The 23,840-nt window shown below is 31.2% G+C and overlaps 5 protein-coding genes and 1 non-coding gene across 11 annotated transcripts; 5 read left to right on the top strand and 1 right to left on the bottom strand.

Annotated features, from left to right (window-relative positions):
* Window positions 1-760: 760 nt before the first annotated feature.
* LOC116429419 (methionyl-tRNA formyltransferase, mitochondrial) lies at window positions 761-2,967 on the top strand. 3 transcript variants are annotated; one of them, XM_076365573.1, is made up of 7 exons: window positions 761-1,084; window positions 1,392-1,589; window positions 1,678-1,800; window positions 1,908-2,086; window positions 2,173-2,364; window positions 2,475-2,612; window positions 2,831-2,967. In XM_076365573.1, exons 2-7 carry the CDS (start codon window positions 1,459-1,461, stop codon window positions 2,878-2,880), a joined length of 813 nt encoding a protein of 270 aa, XP_076221688.1. In that variant the 5' UTR covers window positions 761-1,084; window positions 1,392-1,458; the 3' UTR covers window positions 2,881-2,967. The 3 variants fall into 3 exon arrangements, with proteins under 3 accessions (XP_076221688.1, XP_031838220.1, XP_076221689.1); XM_031982360.2 differs by having other exon boundaries at window positions 761-1,310; XM_076365574.1 differs by lacking the exon at window positions 1,392-1,589.
* On the bottom strand, window positions 1,908-8,574 carry LOC116429389 (PHD finger protein 14). Of its 4 annotated transcripts, none has more exons than XM_031982312.2 (14): window positions 8,263-8,574; window positions 7,202-7,360; window positions 6,880-7,122; window positions 6,548-6,768; window positions 6,318-6,472; window positions 5,951-6,225; window positions 5,427-5,882; window positions 5,080-5,368; window positions 4,740-4,983; window positions 4,482-4,669; window positions 4,283-4,421; window positions 3,898-4,184; window positions 3,711-3,819; window positions 1,908-3,111 (listed from the first exon to the last, which is right to left on the bottom strand). In XM_031982312.2, exons 1-14 carry the CDS (start codon window positions 8,303-8,305, stop codon window positions 3,091-3,093), a joined length of 2,829 nt encoding a protein of 942 aa, XP_031838172.1. In that variant the 5' UTR covers window positions 8,306-8,574; the 3' UTR covers window positions 1,908-3,090. The 4 variants fall into 4 exon arrangements, with proteins under 4 accessions (XP_031838172.1, XP_031838181.1, XP_031838200.1 ...); XM_031982321.2 differs by having other exon boundaries at window positions 6,557-6,768; XM_031982340.2 differs by lacking the exon at window positions 8,263-8,574 and adding an exon at window positions 7,547-7,787.
* Window positions 8,575-10,462: 1,888 nt separating this feature from the next.
* On the top strand, window positions 10,463-12,733 carry LOC116429429 (uncharacterized). The gene is given in 5 exon segments (XM_076365576.1): window positions 10,463-10,766; window positions 10,769-10,908; window positions 10,970-11,440; window positions 11,560-11,787; window positions 12,599-12,733. Coding segments are annotated over 4 exon segments (999 nt in total). The 5' UTR covers window positions 10,463-10,564; the 3' UTR covers window positions 11,746-11,787; window positions 12,599-12,733.
* Window positions 12,734-13,948: 1,215 nt separating this feature from the next.
* Window positions 13,949-19,717, top strand: LOC143174314 (uncharacterized). The gene is made up of 2 exons (XM_076365575.1): window positions 13,949-14,837; window positions 18,630-19,717. The coding sequence occupies exons 1-2, from the start codon at window positions 14,382-14,384 to the stop codon at window positions 19,173-19,175; spliced, it is 1,002 nt and encodes a 333-aa protein (XP_076221690.1). The 5' UTR covers window positions 13,949-14,381; the 3' UTR covers window positions 19,176-19,717.
* On the top strand, window positions 19,263-19,334 carry TRNAD-GUC (transfer RNA aspartic acid (anticodon GUC)). The gene has a single exon. It is a non-coding gene; the product is annotated as a tRNA-Asp (tRNA).
* Window positions 19,718-21,470: 1,753 nt separating the features above from the next.
* Window positions 21,471-23,688, top strand: LOC116429409 (spermatogenesis-defective protein 39 homolog). The gene is made up of 9 exons (XM_031982352.2): window positions 21,471-21,692; window positions 21,765-21,888; window positions 21,963-22,189; window positions 22,269-22,405; window positions 22,474-22,501; window positions 22,562-22,706; window positions 22,777-23,018; window positions 23,095-23,271; window positions 23,348-23,688. Exons 1-9 carry the CDS (start codon window positions 21,618-21,620, stop codon window positions 23,471-23,473), a joined length of 1,281 nt encoding a protein of 426 aa, XP_031838212.1. The 5' UTR covers window positions 21,471-21,617; the 3' UTR covers window positions 23,474-23,688.
* Window positions 23,689-23,840: the final 152 nt, after the last annotated feature.

Here is a 23,840-nt window from a genome sequence, read left to right as displayed (position 1 = left end):
TATCTTTGCAGTTATTAACACATTTCTGATCGCATATAATAGCCCGAAGTCTATGGCTGAATACTGCAAGGGTTTGCTATTCAAATATCCATGAATATGAAAAATACTCATATAGTTTTATTCATATAGATTCTATACGAATACTATAGAATTATGTTTCGATACTTCTTTACAGATTTTGGAAATGATTTAGTAACCAATATTCTTCTAAAAAAGTTAAATATTGCGTAAGATTACGTTATTGGTATTCAGCTGAGGAATTTAAAATAATGTAGGACTACGTTACCGGTTCCGAATGTGTTAATAAAAGGAAATAATGGAACTTACAAAAAAAGGGTAGACAGTATGCGATAAAGTGACAGTTAAAGTCACAGTATATATGTGAATCTATACCTGCGTATAGAATAATTGAAACAATATATGTAATAATAATAGCCAAGATGACCACTTTACCATTAAGAATCACTAAGACAGATGATATATGATCATGCAAAAAAGTTAAAATTCATATTTTTAATTTTGAATAGTTATGGACATTACTTAAACAATCAAGAGTTTATTATGTAGTAATAGATAATTAGTTTGTTCGTAATGATCTTTGAAATGACTCAGATTGATATCTGGGTACAAAATCATTTAAGTAGAGTATTTTACATGTTTATTTATTTTACATACTAATTTTTAATGATTCGTGATTCATTTCAATTCCCCTGATGGGTGGCGCCATCGATGGTAAAATGCTCAACCTGATGAAGAAATTTCTCTGTAAAGCTGTGGTTATATGAACTCACAAGTTGCCACTCGTATATATTTAAATGGAAAGGATTTGAAAATCTTCAAACAGTCTTCTTTAATTTATTGAATTTAGAATGAGTTTACTCAATAGAAAAAATTTAGTAATATTTTTCTGAAAAAAAGTTACCGTAATCATATCCTATATTGGCTTATATCGATTAATATTTGACTCCAACATGAGTGTACAAAGTGTACTCCTTTGTGAAACATAACCGTGTAACTCATATTTTAAATCTGCAATGTGTTCAAAAATGTAATTTTGATAATTTTCTGAATTACAATATAAACGGTATGTCGATATTTAGTATAACAACATATAAATCTATGGAATTTGTGAACATATTACACAAATTTAAGAAGGTATTTCTGTTAAATGTTGAAACAAAAATTCTTTATAAGCGGTATGTTCATGATAAACAATTGAATAAAATACCGAAAAAAGGACCCTGGAATGTATTATTCTTTGGCACGGACGAATTTTCAGTAGAAAGTTTTAAAATGTTATTTAATAAATAGTAAGCGATGATTGTTTGTGTAAAATTGAATTCTCTGATCTCTTTGTTTATATGGTTTTTTAATAATAATTTTTTATTTAGTGAATCCAATATTGTGCAGCGATTGGAGGTAGTTACACGGAATACAGTAAAAGAAAATGCACTTAGAATGTATGCAAAAGAGAAGGGAATTGTTATAAACAATTGGCCACTTGATATCGATCTGTCTAACTTTCACATTGGAATAGTTGTATCATTTGGTTATTTAATTCCATCTAATGTTATAAAATCATTTCCACTGTAAATTATTTTCTATTTATATTTACATAGTACATAATTTATAATATATGATAACATAAATATACTTTTTGTTACAAATATTATATAGTGGCATGATAAATGTTCATGGTAGCTTATTACCAAAATGGAGAGGAGCAGCGCCAATAACTTATACATTAATGAACGGTGATCGTCAAACTGGTGTAACAATAATGAATATAAAACCAAAGAAGTAAATTTTTTTTGTATGTTTGAATAATTTTATAATTTCTTCACTGTAACATAAATAAACAGATGAATTTGTTTTATTAAATGATCAATGAAAAAATGTGATTTCAGGTTTGATATAGGAGAAATAGTTCTGCAAAAAGAAATTAATATAAGCGAGCATGAAACATTACCTGAGTTGTACATTAAGTTATCAAAACTTGGAGCAGATCTTCTAGCAAAAGTTATCGATGATCTACCACACATATTAAAATCTGTGAAGCCTCAAAATGAAGCTAATGCAACATATGGTAAACACACATTTTATGTGTTTAATTTGTTCAATTAATTAATAAAATACATGCTATAAATCATTAGCTTACATTACACATTTCAGCGCCAAAAATAACATCAAAAATAGCTTCAGTGAAATGGGATGAAATGTCTGCAACAAATGTGTATAATTTACATCGTGCCCTTTTAGGATTATATCCATTGTCTACAAGATTAATAGATACACCAGTAAAATTACATGACATTAAAATAGCTGAAAAATCAATTGCAGTAAAACTTAAAGAAGAAAAACCAGGTAAGAGTACTATTTCTTTGTTTGTTAATGTATGATAGGGAATTAAAAAATTATGAATAAAATATTCAAGTTTTAATATCTACAGTTATTAAAAGATTATATCTTTACAGGAGTTGCAATGTATGATAATGTAAACAATACATTAGTCATAAAGTGTAAAGGAGATGATTGCATTTCTGTAAAGAATATAGCTGTTAAAGGTAAATCTCGCATTAGCGCACAAAGCTTTAACAATGGTTACATAAAAGGTAAAAGTCAAAAAAAGATTTTGTTTTCTTGATAAATGATTCATTTTGAATTCAGTGATTAAATATACTTGTAAAAAATAAATTAAAAAATGAGAGAATTTATATGTTAAAAGTAATTTAATATTAAAGAATGTTTTTAATTTAACTAAGTTTCAAATGAAATGTGAAGATACTCATATAAATATTTAAAAAATGTTTAATATCTTTCTTACCTTCAGAGACAATGTATACCAAAAGAAAAACTACAAAAAGAAAAGAAGTCAATTGAAAATAAATAGTGAAAACTTTATTAACAGAAAACAGAAGTTCTAATTCAGATGTAAAAATAAAATTTACAGTATGTATTTGCAAGAAACTTTGTTTAATTGGAGGAGAAATTATATCTATATTCTGTATATTTTACAAAAAACATAATGACATTCAATGTCTTAATTTATTTAAACGTAGAATTATAGCTGCAGACATAAAATTGTTGATATTAAGTCTCAGTTTCAGAGGCCTGAAATAAAAGAAATATTTTTACTATTACAGATTCTTACTTTTATTGAATTGATTTAGCTTTAATGTATTCCTAGTGACAATTTCAGACCAAAGTTAAAATTATCCATAAATAAGTTTTAAGCTAATTTGTTACTTTGGCTTGCTTCAAAATTATATTCAGTGTAGTTGTATTATCCATCATTTACGATGAATTGATCCCATTTTCTTATAAAAGTGAGATTAAAATTTGTTTCGTATTAATAACTAATTGCCTTTCGATATTTCGTAAACGGAACGTTGTACTCGATTATTCAATAAATAAAGATGACACAGCTCTTACTGAAAATAATTAGTTAATATTAGCAACTAGTTATTAATAAGATTGTTCTACGTTTAAGATTATTCAGAGAACTGAAGATTTACACGTGAATGAACACGAAAGTACTTTATATTTTGTTACGTACTCATTGATCTTTAATATTAAAGGTCACATTTGTAATCGCCTTTTCTTACAAATGAACATCAGTTATAATTTTATTTTTCTTGTTTTAACCAAATAAAAAGTACCACTGTTTAATTTCTGCAATAAATGCAAATAGAAAATTATAGTTAACTTACACTAGGATCGCAGTCTGCGCAATGCCACGAGTAGCCTCTTCGTTTGGGCGATTTTTTAACTGGTGGATCGAGACAGGTGAAGTGGTAGCATTTTTTACATTCATCACACCTAACATACAGAAAGTAACATTGTCACAACTATGATACATATGCTTAACAGTTCTAAAATATATTCATGTTTACTAACATGACGAGATTCTGACTGGTGCCAGGCATATCACAGACATTGCAATGAGTTAAAAGGTCTGTATCTTTTCCTCTCTTTCCATTTCCCGTAGACGCCCTGTTACTTGTATTATTGGCAGTTGCATTTGCAGTAATTGGCGTAGGAGTTGAAACTACAGGTGGAGCAGGCGGGGGTGGTAATTTTGGAAGTGGTGGAGACGTAATTTCAGTACTAGTAGATGTTGCAACGAACATTTGTGGGCTTGATTCAGAAGCTATTTCACCCTCTGGTCTTGGAATTGGCTTTATCTTTTCAATGGGACAATTATAAATTAATAATTTTCCATATGAGATAGAAGAAGTGTATAAAATGATGTTGCACTGTCGTAAGATTTATAAAGTTGTACCTTTATTGTTATTCTTCTATGGACTTCTGGTTGGCTCTGACCTTCTGGATTTTCGACATCAAGACTTTTCCTTTTATGTTTTCGTTTTCTTTGTTTCACCCCCGTAATTGGATCAGGAGTATACCTTTTATGTTTCTCCCTAACAGAAAAGTAAAAAAATTGTATATTTTACGTATACCAACAAAGGTGAATTACGAACCTTCTTCTTTTCTTTGCACTCCTTTGTGAAACCGATTCTGTACCATCTGCCGAAGCTACCATGTACTCAGGTGATCCTTCCCTCGTTGCTATTGTTACATTATTAATGGGTTGCTGATTGTATACAGGTTCTGCAGATTGAATAGGAGTTGAAGATGGAGGTTGCGGACCGACTGGCTTTATAGTCACCTGCATACATTCCAGAATAAGTTTAAAATACGTTAACAAAAGATGAATCTAATGACAGTTTAGCAATTACTTTTGGCGTCGTAGGTGTATCAGGAGCTGTGACATTTGTTACACTACTAAGGCTACCGGAAGAATTTTTCGAAGTGCTTGGCGTTGTTGGTGTTGTAGGCACTTGCATCTCTTGTGGTGGTGTTGGGGTTGGTGTTGATGTTAAGTTAGAATCATCTTTACAATGCCTCAATTTACGCGGAGCCGACGTGTCAACACGCTCTATCTCTGATCCAGAAGATTCTTTATCGCATTCAGAACATTGCCTATATTATGCAACATATCGAACATATTTAAAATGTAGTGCAACGATATACCAGTAAAATGTATTAGAAATACATATAATACATTCATGTACATACCATCCCATAAGTTTCGTTTTTTTAGGCATACGTGACAAAGGTGGACTAAGACAAGATAAATGGTAATGAAGATGACACGTATCGCATTTTGCAAGGAGATGCTGGTTTGTGGACCTTCTGCATATTCCACATTGATGCCTTAATGTCAATTCGCCTTTATGATTTTGATCTTGCGCTTGACTACTTAACACTCTACCTTCACGTATCCCTTCTGCTCCTTTACCAACTGGTAAAGGAAATCCTACACCCATCTTTAAGGCAGCCGCAGTCGGTACACCTAAACCTGTACCTATTAAAAAATACGATAAATTTGTACCATTTAAATTCAATTTCAAGTATAAATTTACCTAGAGTTGGTGTTATCCTTGGCTTTGATAAGTCAGCTATTTGTGGTAAAGCTTTTCCATATCCGCTATTTTGAAGAACCTGATGATACATTTCAATCTTCTCTTTTAATGTTACATTCACGCGAATTTGTTCCTCGTTGTCTTTCATTACTTCATCATACTTTCTATCTAACCTTTGTTGTTCATTCAATAATTGCGAATTAACGTCAAGGAGTTCTTGCAACCTCCTTTTCATGGACGTTACTCGTAGGTTACGATCTAGATAATAACCGATAAACTCAACACTGAAAGCAGGAGGTATATGCCATTTTTTTCTAACATCAACTAAAGCTACAAGTTGTGCCTCCTGAGCTTCTAATGCAGCTGTATCTACACCCATTAATTCTGCTTTCCTTGCTAGTTGCCGACAAGCTGAAGCAGATGTAGTTAATAACCGAGGCATTTTTTGAGTTGGTACTGAAAATAATACATACATTTTTCGTGACATTTGATGCGGTTATTGAATTTAATATAAAATAACATACCCCATGGTGGTGGTCGAGACGCTTTATGAGCTAAATATTTATGCCTATGTTTTGCTAATTTTCTTTGAATTCTACGCTGTTCTTCAGTATCTAAGTGATTAGGTTGTTTCAACAACTGTTGACGGTATTGTGCTCGTAGCTGTAAAGCTAACCAATTACGTCTACGTCTACGAACAAGAGTTTTATCGGAATGAAGTTTACAGTGTGCATAGAATGGATCAGCCTGATCAACTTCTTCGCTATGAGCTTCGGATAATAAACCTTCTCTTTGTGCACTACAAAAAATAGTACTGTTAGTGTTTTGTTAAATTAATTTATTCCGTAAAATTGTATATGAACTAATTATATGTAAAGTAACTTCTCTTACCACGTAACATGAAAATACGTATGACACATTCCTGCATCACATTCTATGCATACCCCAGTACGAGCATAACGTGCATCTTCGCATAGAGAGCACTGCTTTGCTCCCCATTTACTATATGCCATTTCAAAAAGAGTTACACTTGATAAACGATCAACCTAGAGTAATTGCAGATATATATAAACATAAATATTTTAAACCATTTTGGATTTATGTATAATAGAAATAAAAACCTTCCATACTTCTCCAAAAGCAACACCGGGTACATAAAGTGCACATACTAAATGGACCCATTTGCCTACATCAGTCTCTTTAAAAATTCCACCTTTGTTTGGACAAAGTTCACAAGGAGGATCCTCAATGCCTGCACTGCAAGCTTCACAAAACCATGGTGCTGATTGACATAAAGAATCAGTACTTGAAAAACTTTCTACATCAGATACACCGTAACATCCTAAAATAGTTTTAATCGTAATATTATTTTGTCTCTACTTGTAATAGCAAGAACGACGAAGCCCAAAGTTTTGGAAATTACAGATTAAAATGCATAATTCACATTTTTTACCTTCATGTACACTAACACCACATCCATCACACTCAACAATTTCATTAATATCATCACTTCTGTCTCCTAAGCAACCACAACAAATTAACATTTTATTTAATTTGTCTTCTAAAGGACCCCCTTTTAATGCTTGCTGACGAGCTTGTTCAATTACATCCCCTACTGTCAAATTAGGATTCTCTTTCCTATTGAGTAGTGGATCATCCAAAGAATCATCAGATTCTTCAGATGCATCTTCTTCCTCTTTCATAGAGATGAAAAAATATTTTATTAGCTTAAAGGACACATTATTGTACAGTAAGGTTATTATTTTTAATTTTACCTTTCCCAATGTCGTTAGAGTCTTCTGAATCATCATCAGATTCCTCACAATGATCTTCAATTCTAAAATCGCTATCATCAGAACTCTCACCTAAATCAAAATCAAGCAGAGGTGCTGTTCCTATAGGCTTGACTCTCCTCTTCTTTGGATCTCTTTCAACTGAAAAAAAATGTAGATCACAATTTCTGGATGAAATAATTCTTCAAAAATATTATTAAGAAAAATTAATATATTGAAATATTTTCTAATATGTAATCCTCTTGTTCAAAAAAGTACAAATTACTGAAAGTATATAAAAATTTAATGCTAGGTTATGTAAGTATTTTATTTGCAATAAGTACATACAAAAGCTTGTCATATTACTCTTATATTGACACTTCTATTCTATTTCAATACGGTTATTTTGTACTCTTTTATCTATTCCCACTTATTTTTTCCGACAGTAGTTCTGACACTTCATGTATAGCTATATAGATTTTGAATGTCTCCCACTACTCATTGAAGTCAACGAGTCGTTGCTTCATAAAATACTGACATTCGCGTAACATACGATGCCGGCTACATGAATTAGGTTAATTTTATGTATCCTATATTCATTATATTTTGCATCATCAATTAAAGGATCGTTAATTGATCGAATACTCTTGACATTACTTTTGATAAATACTGCGTTAACATACAATTATTGAAAAAATATTATGCACATGGTAGGTAGTATCATTTTACGTTAGTACTGAATTTGATAAAAATATATCAAATATTTTATTTTTTGTACACTTACTAATAAAACGTAATGTTTATTTCTCAACGTTTTGTAAATTTTTTTCTATAAAATCTAATTTAAAAGTATAATACCTTTATTTCATTTTTTTCATAATTTGTATTTGTTCGTTTATTATATTTGTTATATTTATATTTGTTCATTTATTTCATGCAAAAACTTAAACCTTTAATATTAGGTGGAAAGAAAATTTATTTATATATTACATATTATGTCTTATAGTTAGTAATAGAACAATACAAACATGATATTCATTTAAAATAAAATATTTTTAACTTACTCATTGTTTTGTATAAAAATCCTACGTCATCGTCTTGAGACATTTTTCACTGAGCATACAAATTTTTTTGAGTTCACAATAAAGAATTTTTAATACTTCTTCACATATATTACTTTTAATATACAAAAATTAAAACAAATCTTACTGTACACATAAACAATACAACATACGCAGTATTTTGTATAAATATTTATGAGTTTTTAATTATTCAAATACTTAATTACAAAAATCTAGAACAAACTTCCTTTGCTAGTACATATTATCCTTCTGACGCCGTCGTGTTTCTACTCGAATCAGTAACAAATCGCCATGTTGAATTTCTCAAAATCCTTTCGCGGGAAGTACAATCGATATTTACCAAATTATTCACTTAAAATAAAGTCATTCTGTATATACTTACAAAGTGAATATTATCTTTTAAAATACAATTATATTAACTTTTATGTTTTTGACCTATTTTAATAATTGAATGCATAGAAAATGTATAAAAATGATTAAGGAACATGAAATGATTAAGACATCCAATATGGATTAATCAGTCATAGATACACAAAATTACTAATAACGTAAGAATTACGAAATTATCAGAAAATTAAGTTTAGCAGTAGTTTTATAGAAATTTCAGGACATTATCATTGCAGCTTTTAATGGTGACTATAATCAAAAGAAATGCTATGCAAGAATAAAATTAGAATTTTGTTTCATCTTGAATTATATATATGACAATTCCATATTTTATTCTAATAACTTTTTAAAAGTTAAATATTTGAATCAGCTTGTTCCATAATTTTTAATCTTCCTGCGTGTTCCTGTTAAGTATGTACTTACCTCAGATCTAGTAAAAAAATATAAATTATTCGTGTATTTATATTAAAAGAATCTCAAAGCAATTGTATAACATTAAAATTAATTATCCTCAAAAAAATAATTACAGTAATTAAAATTATTTGAAAATTAAGACACAAAATGTTCGTAAACTAAAATGACCAATTTCGATATTAGATGCGTAGTTGTTTCATGTGTTTCTTTATATACGTAGTTACGATAAACCTCAAAACTTGTATGATAATAATAAAATAATCACGAGAAAATTATTGTCACATTACAATGCGTTTTGTTATAACTTTTGTATTTTTAATTCCCACGGTATTTGATACAAATATCCAAAATGACAAAAATAAAGACTATCGGAAACAGGTTACAAAGAAGCGCTACAAAGAGAAAGCAAAGATCAAGGATACATTTGATAATGTGCAATTTAAATCAAATGTTATAAATGCTGGCGAAACATTAGTAGAAGTACATGTTGAATATGAGCTTTTGCCAGGTTATACTTTTAAATTTGATTGCCGTTGTTGGAAAACTATCGCGAAGGTATACGGTTTTGAACATGTTTGCTACTATTTTATTTTATGGATAAAATTTATTAGTAGAATTATTAGGCTATAAACCATTTATACAAATCGTTTGAAATAATTTGAACACGTTGACCGTAATTATGTAGATATATACAGAAAATGATTCCTGTTTAAGACCTATATTATGTCCAGTTCAAAAAAATCATATTTGGGTTGTATTTTCCGTTCACCACGTGGTTAATCTAAATGAAATACAATTACAAAAGTTTTTTAATTACGTTATTACATATCAAATTTTTTCTGGAAAAAAAAATTCTGTGAAAGGTTTGTTACAATTAATAGATATTAATAGAATATCTATAAAATAGATATTAATAGATATTATAATAAAATTATTTATAAAATTAATTCATTTCCTACAAATTTTATTTACGAATTATTATTTTAAATTGAAAAGTATATAATATGTAAGTTTTATATTAATTTATTGAGTATTCATGAAAGAAAGTTATTAATAATATTAAATAATGTACAGGGCCAAAAAAGATAAAGTGAAACAGTTTCATCTAAATGTTGAATCCATTAGTATTCAACAAAACCACTTCCTTGAACTATATTCTTATGAATTGCATTCAATTAAAAGATCAGAATTCTTTTGAGAATTGATTTGACCTTTTGCATTTTTTGTTATGATAATCATCTTATATATCTTATATATAATTGCATTCAATTAAAAGATCAGTATTCTTTTGAGAATTGATTTGACCTTTTGCATTTTTTGTTATGATAATCATCTTATATAGTTTCCAAATGTTTACTTTACATTTGAAATCGTTTTTATAAATTTTCATGCTTGCTTATATACAGGGGCACTATATTTTTGAGTTTCCTACTCTTAATAATGTTCTTGATTTATGGTTTGATAAACAAACTTATTTTTAGATATGGATATAATTACTTGTTATACCAGAATATCCCAAATACCACACATTTCATCTACTTTCATTTATACACAATGTAATAAAATTTTATCTGATAAAGAGTTACGAAGGAAATTGAATCCTATATCTATTAAGCTAGAACAAATGTCAAATTTTCCAGACACTATAGTAACTCAAAGTGGCTTTGATTATATTTATGCAAAAATTATGTTGATAAAATAATTACTACACCATTTTATGTTCCTGCTAAGACAATATACTTTGAATTTATAAAGTGTTTTCTGAATGAAGAATTTCAAGCAGAAGAATTAGTCAGTTTTTTGGGAACAAAACTTCTTTCTTTTCAAGTAATAGTTATGCTTTTTCTTAAGAATTATACATACGTAACTAACTAAAGTCATAAATTAGATAATCGGCATAAGAAGTAAAAATGCTGCCAAGTCTTTAATTTCAACACCAAAGAATTTGAATGAATCAGAAATGCTTGAAAAAGATGTTGTACTTGGCTTTGAATCATTTGATGTATCGGATCTTTTAAGAGGACTATTGCAAATCAGATTAATAGGAAATTTATCTCAACCTAATAATATGCATTACACAAATATAAATGGTGGCAATGATGAAAATTCTCTAAAGAATTCTCCTCTCACTAATGATATTTTAATATTGTATGGAACTAGTATGAAGATCAAAATCCATTTAGCATATGATCTAGAATTTGTACATTATACAGTTCATCAGCATGTTCATATATGTAATAGAATCTTTTTAATTTTAAACGATTATAATATAGCTAATAATATTTTAGCAGATATATCTTCTCACAACTCTAACTTATTTTGCAATTTTCAATCATTGGATGAAGATAATGATTTAAAGGTAAACATTATTGATACCAACAATAATTTCAGATGAAGTTTGTCATTACATTGCAACAATATGAAGATATGCTTCCAATATATAAATACCAGTAATAATGAATAAAACTTATAATATAGGTGGAAGAAACAATCAAAAACATTGTAACTGGTTTTGCTATTGATTGCTATGATAAATATTACATTTTTCTCGAAGGTTTAGTTAAAGGATATTTATTAAAAATATGGGAAAAAGTAGCCAAACTTGAAATTCAAAATGGCTATGTTTATTATAATAGCACCTGTGTATTTCTCACAAGACTCTGAAAATTTCATACCTGTAGGTGGTATTCTTAAACTGAAGCTAAGGTAATCTAAATAAATTAATATATTAAGAATGTGACATAATCTTTGGATTTATTAATTATTCTCAAAAATGAGCCCTTGGAAATACAACTGCAAAAACATAGTTTATACATTGGTGAAACAGGAAAAACTCAATGAGCAAATATAATGAGAACAGTAGGATTAATGAAATTGACAACAACTATAAAATCTTTATCTCAAAGATGTTTATTTCCAAATTCAAATGCAGTAATAACTGTTCTTAATGAAGTTAACAATCTTTATTTTAAAAATTCAATTATAATGGACTATACATTAAAGTTTAATGATTAAACACTAATGTTAAAACAAATAAATTAATATATTATACATTACTGATATTAATTGTTATAAAAAAATGGTCGATTTCCTTATTGAATTGCTCAATAAGAATATTTTTCATCAGGATTAATTTTAACTATAATATTGTTATTCAGGCCGAGTTATTAAAGGTTAAAATCATGGGTATTTAAATTACAATTAAAATATGCAAATTTAGTAATCAACAAATAGTGATTTTTAATTGTTTTGAAATAATGAAAGCAATTTTGGAAAACTTATATCTGTCTTTATGCTTACAAAATCGAGTTTGCGTTTCACAATCGGAAAGCAACTAACCAATATGTTTTGTTTTACTTCACTTTATTATTAACAGATTTTGGCAGTTGTACAAATTTTATTTATTAATTATAAATATTAAATCAATATTGAGTTTCAGAACTTTTAATAATAATAAAAATAGTTACAGTGATATCTGTTTTAAATTTCACTAAAATCCGTACGATTAAATTTTCAGGACTCATCTCCACTCTTGTCCCACTAGTCAGTCTCTTAAACTCGACGACTCTCATCTCAGTAGGCAATGATAGAGAATGCATCAATGAAAAGAAAGGAAATAAACACATCAATAAGATGCCGCGACTGTGAAAAGTAAACATCCAATGAAGAAAATTTCATTTTTCGTCATTTTAATCCTATTTTTATAATTGTTGCACCAGTAGATAATTGAAACTGTACCAACTAAAATGAGCCCAGACAAGACACAAATCGGACTAATTTTACCGGTTTAATACGAATAACAAAACTAAATATATGAATGCTTCAAATTGATAAAAGTAGTCCAATTTGCGTCGTGTTTGGATTCATTTTAATTGGGAGAATCTTAGCAACCCATTAGTGTTACATTTACGAAGGTAAGGTGAAAATTACTGAAAATGAAATTTCGTCTTTTGTATATTTATTTTTGTTCAATTGCGGTATAGCTTTGATTGTGGATCTCGACCGTCGCTGCTCGACGTACTATGTCTATCTCGCTTGCGCTTGTTATTGTATACATATATAAATTTATATATTCTATAATATCCGTTCCCTCACTTCGTCGAGTCGTGCTCGAATTCTTAGAAGACAAACTGTACCTCCTGCCCGTAAAGATTTCATTACTAACTCCTGAGCTTTGTGGAATTTAAACGAATATTACTATAATAACAGGAATTTTTATTAATATAAAAAATTATTCATTATTTACCTTATGTTCAAATAAACAAAAAAACGTTTACAATAGTTCCTCGGTAGTATAGCAGTCAGTATTCCAAGCCTTAATAGCACACAAGAATTAATTTAAAATAATGACGGCATTCCACAAAACTAAATAGATTAAGATAAATATAAGATTAATATTCGCTTATGTATCAATAAATAAATTGCAAACAATGTTTCTTCCTCGATAGCATAGTGGTCAGTATCCCACCCTCTATACTTCAGAAAAGCCATGGTAACAGGATATACCCCACCAGAGTCCTTCATCTATCTCGATAGTGAAGGATACATACAAAATTCAGAGAATGTACCAATTATTTACCATGTACACAGAAGAACTTTTGACAAACATATTACATACAACAAGAATATCAGATTCAATGACCCAGACATGCGTTACAACTATAACTTATCTAATGTAGATAAAAGAGACAAACACAGACAGAACATCAACAGATATTGGTGGTTGTAACCTTATGAAATGTATGCCATTCATATTAACCATAGAAACAATTGTAAACTTTAAATAATCAATGCATATTTCCCATCACCCGAAAACTCCTCGGTAGTATAGTGGTCAGTATCCCGATTCGTTCGCCAACCCTTGTGGAAGACGGACGTGCCCTCAGCTACCGCTCCGGTATACCTGAGTGCGATCTATTGCGCGTACGCATTACTCAAAGTCTACACAGTGCAGTCAGAAAGTGAAAGTGCCAGGAGTTATTTTATTTAAATCAACTACAAAATTCATCAAATATCTATAATAAAATAGTTGAAAGTGAAATACTTAAAAGACAATAGACAGTGAAAACAATACACAAGGGGCTGAACCCCCATGTCACGAGCGCTCGAGAAACGAAAAAGTCAATGTGAAAGATATAGCAAAAATAATCAAACAAAAAGATTTATTATCAAGTAAAAATTCAGCGCTTCTAGCGCAAGTCAATAAATTACACATCAACGCTAATGTGAAAAGGCTGAATCCAGCTCCAATCCTAAACCAAAGAAAAAAATACATAGAAGCATCTAATCCAACGATAAAGATGGCCAAGACAAAGACAACACCGACCCAGAAAACAGCAGTAGAAGGAAAACCATCATATGATGAATTAATCAAAATGATAGCAAACCTAAATAAAACAATAGAAAACCTGACGAAGCAACTGGAAGAAGAACGAAACCGAAAAATAGCTGCGGAACAAGAAAAAGGACAAAGTAGGGGAGGAAACATACCTGCACCGAGTACTTTAAGTACATCGAACCCCCCAACTGAACCAGAAGGGCCGAGTGGAATTTTCCAAGCCGAAGAAAATAGCGGCGTGGGACATTGGAGTACCGTTGCGACAGGAAAAAGGAAAAGCGGCCTACCTGCAGGACCGTCCGCACCCCCCGTCAAAAAGAGTAGCTTCGCCACCAAGACCGAAGCAAAACCACCTCCAGAACAGGACGCATCAAGTGGACCAATAACAAAGAAAGCAAAACCAGCTTTCGGAAACGAGGTAACTGTTTCCGAACCTTCAAAAACCCAAAAACCTCCTCCCATAATAATATACGATACACCGAGTAAAACGGTAATACAATTAATTAGTAAAATAACAAAAGATTTTTATATTAAAAAAGTGAATAGTACGAAATACCTCTTGCACATGGATAATATCGACACATTTAAAACAGCATGCAACACATTAAAAGCAAATAACACAGCTTTCTTCACATATACACCGAAAAGCGAAAAGTCAATTACGATTTTATTAAAAAACCTAGAGGGGGACTACGACCCTGAAACGGTCTTAAATGAATTAAAAAGTAAGAACATTGAAAACGTAACATTTAACAACGTTAAAAAATTTACTACGCAACGTTCGCTAAAAGAGGGTAAAAACTTACCAATATACATTGTACAAATATCCCAAAATAGTTTAGTAAATAACTTAAAAAGCATAAAAACCGTGCTCCATTCTCTGGTAACTTGGGAAAAATTAATAAAAAAAGATAGGATCCAATGTAAGAGGTGTCAACGTATAGGACACGTTGCACTAAACTGCAACCTAAATTACAGGTGCGTTAAGTGCAACACACCGCACAACCCAGGAGAATGCCCGCGATCAAACGTAGACGCACGTTCAGAATCAGATGATGCTAAACCCTATTGTGTCAATTGCAAGCAATTCGGTCACCCTGCTTCGTACCGCGGATGTCCAAAATTAAAAGAAATAAAACAAAAAATACAGGAACGTACATTACAATTAAAACTAGAGAACGAAAAAAAGGCTAAATCATATCAGAATATAGTCAAACCAACCATCTCATATAGTTCAATAGTAACAAATAAAAAAACCAATATTGCAGTACCACAACAAACAAATAACACTCAACCCAAAGTAAATGTAACGCAAACATCACAGCCATCTCTTCTAGAGGAAATTCAAAAAATTATAACGGCCACCATCAGTTCCCAACTAGCCACGCTAACGGAGAACATTACAGCTAACGCGAATAAAATAAATATAATAGCAGAAGCGCTCGAAATTGACATATAAACAATGACGCTCAATCCGCGAGAAAACATAGTTAAACAATTGATATTGCAACATATCAATATAATTCAAATTAACGTAAATTCGATTATAACGAATGAAAGAAGAGTCACCCTCCTGGATTGTTTAAACAAATACAAACCGGATGTAGCTTTGCTTTGTGAAACAAAGCTAAATCCGGTACATAAAATAAGCTTTAAAGATTATAACTTTATCAGACGCGATAGACTAAATTCCAAACAAGCGGGAGGTACCGGGATATTAATTCGCAAAGATATCAAATTCAAAAATATCCAACTAAATATTATCAAAAACAGTACTTGTTTTGAATCAACGGCAATAGAAATTAAATTTCAGAATAACAATAAACTTTATTTGATAGCGGGTTATGCAACCAGTAGCTGTAAAAAAGAATTTATGATGGAATTTAAAACCCTCTTTGAATCTCTGGAATTACACAAGCCAGGCAATTATTATTTGTTGGCCGGAGACCTAAATGCTAAACACTCTACATGGGGTAACACTATCAATAATGCTCGGGGAGTTTCACTAAACAAGTGGCTCCTCGAAAATCAAATCACCTTCAGGATCTCCTTATATAGTACGACAATCCCTTCATATCCAAAAAGTGGGGCATTCATCGACCTCTGCTTGGCGGATAACAGAATCCAATTCCACAACACACCTTCTCCTAATCTCCTACAATCATTCGAATATGATAGTGACCATAGGGCCACTATCATGAAAATATCCATCCCATCCACAGAACATTTTACGTTTGAGGAAACAACTCAAAACATAAAGTACAACTTTCACAAAGCTGACTGGTCAAAATACAAAACATTCCTGACTGAAAACGATGACACTGACATACCCAATGACAGAAATCTCACAATAAATGAGATAGACAAATTCATACAAGTTCTAAACATAAACATTCTGAAAGCAATTGATTTTGCAGTCCCACAGATAGACAACAATTTAAACTCTACAGACAAATATATAACTACAAAAATAAAACACCTTAGAAAACAGAAAAGTCACTTAATAACACAACTCAACAGATATACTAATCTCCGACATTACACCACCTCTCACAATCCCATAATAACAACCCTAAAGAAAAACCTAAAAACAATTCGATACGAGATCAAGAAAGCTTTTCAAGAATCCATCAGTAACCACTGGAGAAACCGTATTAACAAAATTTCTATCCACAAACACAATGAACTGTTTCCCTCCATAAATAGCATATTCCGTCCCAAAGACAGCAACGACATTGAGACACTCCGAATCCCTATTTCTAATTCCATTCTCATCGAAAAAGCAGATCTCAATCTTGACCAACTTACTAGAGACAACAAATCAAACTCAAACTCTATATTAATTTCCGACACCCAAAATAAGTTAAACATCCTAGGTGCACACTTTGAATCCGTACACACACAGAACCTCCACATGGGTAAACCCCAACTAACAAATATAATACAAAAGAAAGTAAATGCACTACAATCAGACATACTACAAGACAGACAAAACAACATAACAGTATGTAGTTTCACACCCACCAACACTGCAGACCATCCAGACGAATCCTCTATTCCCCCCAATTACTTCACCACCTTCCCCAAACTAGTGGAAACATTTAAAAACCTCAACAGTAAAAAGTCATCCAGCTTTGACAATATACCAAACATAGCATTGAAACATCTTCCCAGACGATACATCTTCCATTACAGTATACTTTTTAACAACTGTTTAAACTCCTCATACTTTCCCACAACCTGGAAGACTGCCAAATTAATAACCATCAAAAAGAAAGGCAAGGATGGTAGTGATCCCAATAGCTATCGTCCAATAAGTCTCCTCCCAAACATTAGCAAGGTCTTCGAAACAACAATAAATGATGCCATTGTTAGCTTTAGCAATTCCAGAGAAATAATCCCAGAATTTCAATTTGGTTTTCGACATAGACACTCCACAATACATGCAATTACAAAATTTACCTCAGACATTTGCTGGGCACGAAATGCAGCAGACTGCATCGGAGCAGTACTCATAGATTTAGAAAAAGCTTTTGATACTGTTTGGCTGGATGGACTCTTCTTTAAACTATTAAAGAAAGAATTTCCTATCCATTTAGTTAAAACCGTTTGGAACATGTTACATGATAAAAAATTCTTTGTAGTAAATGGACAATTCTGTTCCAGTAGAGCTTTTAAAATCGACAATGGCCTACAACAGGGCACAGTGAATTCTCCCGTCTTGTTTAACATATTTATAAGCGACCTCTTACAAATGTATAGCCTAAATATCGACAATGATAAAATGGCAATAGCTTTTGCAGATGATTTAGTAATTTACACTAGAGACAACAAAGTATCCAAAATTCAAAAAACCCTTCAGGAAACTTTCAATAAAGTACAAGATTTCCTCCATACATGGAAATTAAAGTTAAACCTCAATAAATGTGAAACAATACTGTTTAGACCATATATTTCAACAATATCAGATGCCAATTTTGATACACGTAGACACTCTAATAAATTCCACATTCATGACAGGTTAGATCCAAATTGTAGAATACCCCACAAAAACATTGTTCGCTACTTAGGCATACATATAGACTTTAAACTTAACTATAATTTGCATGTTAGTTTACAAATAGAAAAAGCACAGAAAGCATTCTTATCCAATAAACGACTTTTCTATTCGAAAGATCTTGATAAGCGCGTCAAAATTCTTTGTTACAAGCTTCTTATACGACCGATCCTGACCTACGGCTGTCCCATCTGGTACAACATCAGCGCTGGAACCATGGAACAACTACGAGTCTTCGAGAGGAAATGCCTGAGAGCCTGCCTCAGCAGATACCGGACACCAGAGTCCAACTTTACTAAGCTCGTCAAGAACCACAGACTATACGAAGAAGCCAACATCATCAGAATAGACCTATTTATTTTAAAGCTAATCAGAAATCATTGGGCTAACGTTCATAATGTTACAACCAATAGTCTCATTCACTGCTCCACTTTTCCAAACCCTCTATACTTCAGAAAAACCATGGTAACAGGATATACCCCACCAGAGTCCTTCATCTATCTCGATAGTGAAGGATACATACAAAATTCAGAAAATGTGCCAATAATTTACCATGTACACAGAAGAACTTTTGACAAACATATCACATATGACAAGAATATCAGATTCAATGACCCAGACATGCGTTACAACTATAACTTATCTAATGTAGATAAAAGAGACAAACACAGACAGAACATCAGATATTGGTGGTTGTGACCTTATGAAACGTTTGCCATTCATATCAACCACAGAAACAATTGTAAACATTAAATAATCCACATATATTTTCCATCACTCGAAAACTCCTCGGTAGTATAGTGGTCAGTATCCCCGCCTGTCACGCGGGAGACCGGGGTTCGATTCCCCGCCGGGGAGATAAATTAACTTTTGCCCGTTTTAGAAGCATATAACCTAATTTTGCATTCACCGGACCTCGTGGTTTGTTCTAATCTACAGCGATAATAGTCTCCAAAACATTCATTCTTTCTTTCCTTCTACCACTATCTTAAACCGACTGTATAGTTCACCTGTGCCACTTCTATACACATTAATCTGTTAGAATATAAGCAACCAACTTGTAAATACCACCTGTAGCATTAAGTGCAGTTCCCATGTATATAGCGACCAGATTGTGCGTGCTCAATGTTTGAGCCTTAGATCTTTGTAAATAACCCCATATTTTTCTGTTATCCTTTTTTTGTATGTTTAGGTTTATTGTACTATTTTGTAAATATTATTTATCGGCACAATAAACATACTGTTACAAAAAAAAAAAAGTGGTCAGTATCCCCGCCTGTCACGCGGGAGACCGGGGTTCGATTCCCCGCCGGGGAGATAAATTAATTTTTGCCCGTTTTAGAAGCATATAACCTAATTTTGCATTCACCCAGACCTCGTGTTTTGTTCTATTCTACAGCGATAATAGTCTCTGAAACATTCATCCTTTCTTTCCTTCTACCCAATCTCAAACCGACTGTATAGTTCACCTGTGCCACTTCTATACACATTAATCTGTTAGAATATAAGTAACCAACTTGTAAATACCACCTGTAGCATTAAGTGCAGTTCCCATGTATATAGCGACCAGACTGTGCGTGCTCAATGTTTGAACCTTAGATCTCTGTAAATAATCCCATATTTTTCTGTTATCCGTTTTTTGTATGTTTAAGTTTATTGTACTATTTTGTAAATATTATTTATCGGCACAGTAAACATACTGTTACAAAAAAAAGTGGTCAGTATCCCCACTTGTCACGCGCGAGAACGGGGTTCGATTCCCCGTCGGGGAGTAAGCTATTTTTTTTGTAGCTATTAGTCTTTTATACTCTAATTAGCCCTTAAGTTTACACTAAGTTCTCCTTTTTATGTACACACCTAAAGCTAGTCTGCAACCAAGTTCCTACAAACTGAATGAGTTAGATAAGATCTGTAATCCTAACCCATAGATTGTAAGGATAGTTTTCGTGGCTTTCTGTACAAATAATATAACCTCAACATATCGTATGTAAACTTAGTAATAAACAAATATAGTACCAATAGTAATTGTTAAGATTACGCGTGTTCTGTAGACAAAACCTTTGATCTAGTTTTATATTTTACTGTTATACTTTTATGCGTTTTAAGTTTATTGTACTCTTCGTAAATACTGTTAATTACTGTAGAAGACAGAGAGATGGAGGAACAAATGTGATAGTAGTTGAATGCACCCAAAAAGCCAGGATTATATTCACTGAATATATTTAAACTATAACTGAATCGAATCGAATATCGGAAACACAGAAGCGGCTACTTAGTTTTACGTACGACTGTTCACGTTGACGACAAATTTTCAACTCTCTGAATCGAGGAAAAGTCTCTAGGGCTAAGATCTAAACAAAGACCCCTCCTTCCCAAATTTTCTTCAGGGCCTGCAACGGTCTTTCCCTCCATGCAGGCCCTAATTTATGACCTGCCCTATTGTACTGAATTGAAGTGTCAGGCAGGTAGAAGATCGAGTGAAGATCGCTCGATCAACTCATATTCCTCAAGTTACTTAACAAATAGATATCTGCATTACACATTTTCAAATTAATTCCAGGTTTATTTTGTAAATATACACTGTTATTCGCTCATTATGGATGTCATTAAATCTACTTATTATTTCTTTTATATATCTTTAATCGAACGATTTAACTCACTTTTATAAATAAATTTTACTAAAATAAATATAGGTATATACTGACAACGATGTCAATCTGACAGGGATTCCGTATTTCATTTCAAGTATCCTTGGAAAACTTATTACGTGTTTTTTAGGATACCTAAGTCGTTCTTATTGTAACGTTTAGGAACTGTATTAGACACTTTTTTTATGCCTCATTCAGTGTTAAATCAAATTACTGTAATTATTAAATTTCTACATAAATAAATTACAGAAATTTGAATGCATTGAATAGCAGATTCGAAATAAATCTGTGCCTAAAATTTGTTGTCGCTGCTAGTAGTCGGAGCGTTTTGTTGTAGGTGGCGCCATATATTTCTTTAATTAATGCTATCGAAATATTTTCTTCGCTTATTTGACTCCCAGATGGCTGTAGTGTTTGAGTAGCTGTAGTGAATGATTAATTTTTACATGATTTAATTCTTGAACAACATCTTTATTTAAAAAATTGCACAAATATGGACTCCGCTAAAGATGACGAGGATTTTTGGAACAGCAGCGAGAAACGATTCTTTTCTTTTGGGAACAATGAGGTTGATATGAGTACTAGATTGTATTACTACTTCTTTTACATGTTTTTGATAATGTAAACTGAATTAAAATAGGTGGACCAGTTATTGGGTGTCAAGATTAACAACTCAATGTCAGAAAGATCATTAAAGGATACGAATGATTATCGGTCATTGAAACCTGTATTGTCTGTGATATCGGTTAAAACACTTTCTTGCAGTATGTTAGTAAACTAACAAATCATAGTAATAGATGTGATATAAAAACTACATAAAATATTTTATGTTCCATAGTTTTGGCAAAAGACAATTTACAGAATCCTCAATCTGAAACAACCAATCAACAGTCAAACAAGTCACAAAAATTTAAATCTGAAACACCTATTGAGCAACCAGACCATACAGTTAAAAAAATTTTACTTGGTCAATCGTTTTCATTGGAACCTTATAAATCACTTGCTAGTAAAACTGCATTGTTAGATGCAGCTATTTCAAGTGGAGATGGAAATGCAATTTTAATAGTAATTGTTTTGTCCTTGTGTATTTTTAATGTAAATACAATCAAGTTATATAGTTTATAGATTTAAATTAATGTTTTAGATCATTCTGTTTCTGACGAAAAGTCTTAAAAGATCTTTGGTCGATAGAATATTGGCAGAAAGGCCAGATGCTGTAAATGTATATATTCGATATTTATCCACAAGATTACAAGTAAATGAGATTACAGACATTTTAACGTATGTATAAGTAGATATTTTTCTAGGTAACATGCTTTCATCTTTTTATCGATCAACACTTTTTGTAGCATGCTAGGACAGTCAGTGGATGCTGCTGTAAGTTTCCATGGATTACAAATTAGGTAACAAAGGTACTATATTACTGTTTCATTTTAGATGAAAACATTACATATTATTATAAAAAATACTTCCGATCCTAATAAACTGGTAAACAAACTTAGAAATATCTATAAAACTCAGTTTTCAACCCTAATTGACTGTAGAGAAGCTTCATTTGTCCAGTCCTACATTAAGTTACTGGGTAAGTAATTTTTTGCTTGAAGTGTTAAATGATTTCAGTAATTAATAAAAACGTATTAATATGTCAATAGAATGGCAAATCACAGTAAAAAAGCTAGATGGAAATGAAGACTTAGAAGTAAATGCATCTGTTCTTGAAAGTTTAAGGCATGTTTATAAAGACCACAGAAGTTTGCCAGAAGGTACTTTAATGTCTCCCCAAATATTGTCCCAAGTACATGATATATCTCCCAGACAATATCAAAAAGTTGCATTGGAAGTTAAAGCATCAGCTGGTGAATGGGATGATGTGGATGAACTCTTCTTAACGAAGGTAATATATCATTCTTTGTGTTTTCTAACAATGTGTTTGTAACCATAGTTCTAATTTATAAAATATTATTTATTAGGGTTGGCTGAAAAGTAAAAAATTTCAACTATACTTACCAATCGAAGATGTATTAAAAATATTGCATAAAAACAATGCATCTCTTCATATTCTTGAAAAATATTTAAAATATGTCGATAATATAGAAAAAAGACTAGAACTAGCTAAAAACATGCATTGCTATAAAGCAGCAATCAATGCAAGTACCAAAGTACTTAATTATCTACAACTAATGAAATTCATATAGTAATTATATTAATTATTTTATTTTTTAGATATTTGTACAGCAAGGAGATCGAGCCGGATTAATAGAATACACGACTAAATTACAGCCACAGTCAGCGGAATATTTCTATGCTGAAAGTGTACTGTATTTGCCAACAGCTAAATGGAAAAATTAAACGTCATGAATTTTTTTTAGGAAGTTATAACATCAAGTTTCTGTATCATATCTTTAGTATATGTATGAGTGAATTACTTTTTTATTATAAAAATTTAAAAAATATTCGTTAAATCTAATAAAAATTGTAATAAATTTCGTTTGAAAACTTTTTTGAAACCGTTTGTAAAAAAATGATTAATTTTTTATGTTCAAAAGTCTCTTTGTATTCAAACACTACTATATTAAAATACTTATACGTTAACAACACATTTTTAATATTAATTTTTTATATTTTATTGTTTTGTACCATTCCTAAATAAAATTTCACGAAACGACTTATTCTTTCAACGCTACACTAGGTAGATACTTAAAATTTATTCTGCATT

The sequence above is a fragment of the Nomia melanderi genome, chromosome 3, assembly GCF_051020985.1.
Source record: "Nomia melanderi isolate GNS246 chromosome 3, iyNomMela1, whole genome shotgun sequence".
In the NCBI taxonomy this organism is placed as follows: Eukaryota; Metazoa; Arthropoda; class Insecta; order Hymenoptera; family Halictidae; genus Nomia; species Nomia melanderi.
This window is presented reverse-complemented; position numbering and strand designations above follow the sequence as displayed.

Bases quoted from the DNA above. Each gene is read 5' to 3' on its own strand.
- LOC116429419 (XM_031982360.2), top strand. From the start codon at position 1,087: ATGTCGATATTTAGTATAACAACATATAAATCTATGGAATTTGTGAAC. The intron at 1,801-1,907 runs GTAAATTTTTTT...ATGTGATTTCAG, and splicing joins ATGAATATAAAACCAAAGAA to GTTTGATATAGGAGAAATAG. The intron at 2,087-2,172 runs GTAAACACACAT...TACACATTTCAG, and splicing joins TGAAGCTAATGCAACATATG to CGCCAAAAATAACATCAAAA.
- LOC116429389 (XM_031982312.2), bottom strand. From the start codon at position 8,305: ATGTCTCAAGACGATGACGTAGGATTTTTATACAAAACAATGA. The intron at 6,473-6,547 runs GTTTTTATTTCT...CAATTACTCTAG, and splicing joins CTTTTGGAGAAGTATGGAAG to GTTGATCGTTTATCAAGTGT. The intron at 4,984-5,079 runs GTATGTACATGA...TGCATAATATAG, and splicing joins AAAACGAAACTTATGGGATG to GCAATGTTCTGAATGCGATA.
- LOC143174314 (XM_076365575.1), top strand. From the start codon at position 14,382: ATGGCCAAGACAAAGACAACACCGACCCAGAAAACAGCAGTAGAAGGA. The intron at 14,838-18,629 runs GTAACTGTTTCC...CTTTGTTACAAG, and splicing joins AACCAGCTTTCGGAAACGAG to CTTCTTATACGACCGATCCT.
- LOC116429409 (XM_031982352.2), top strand. From the start codon at position 21,618: ATGGACTCCGCTAAAGATGACGAGGATTTTTGGAACAGCAGCGAGAAA. The intron at 21,889-21,962 runs GTATGTTAGTAA...TATGTTCCATAG, and splicing joins GGTTAAAACACTTTCTTGCA to TTTTGGCAAAAGACAATTTA. The intron at 22,190-22,268 runs GTAATTGTTTTG...TTAATGTTTTAG, and splicing joins ATGGAAATGCAATTTTAATA to ATCATTCTGTTTCTGACGAA.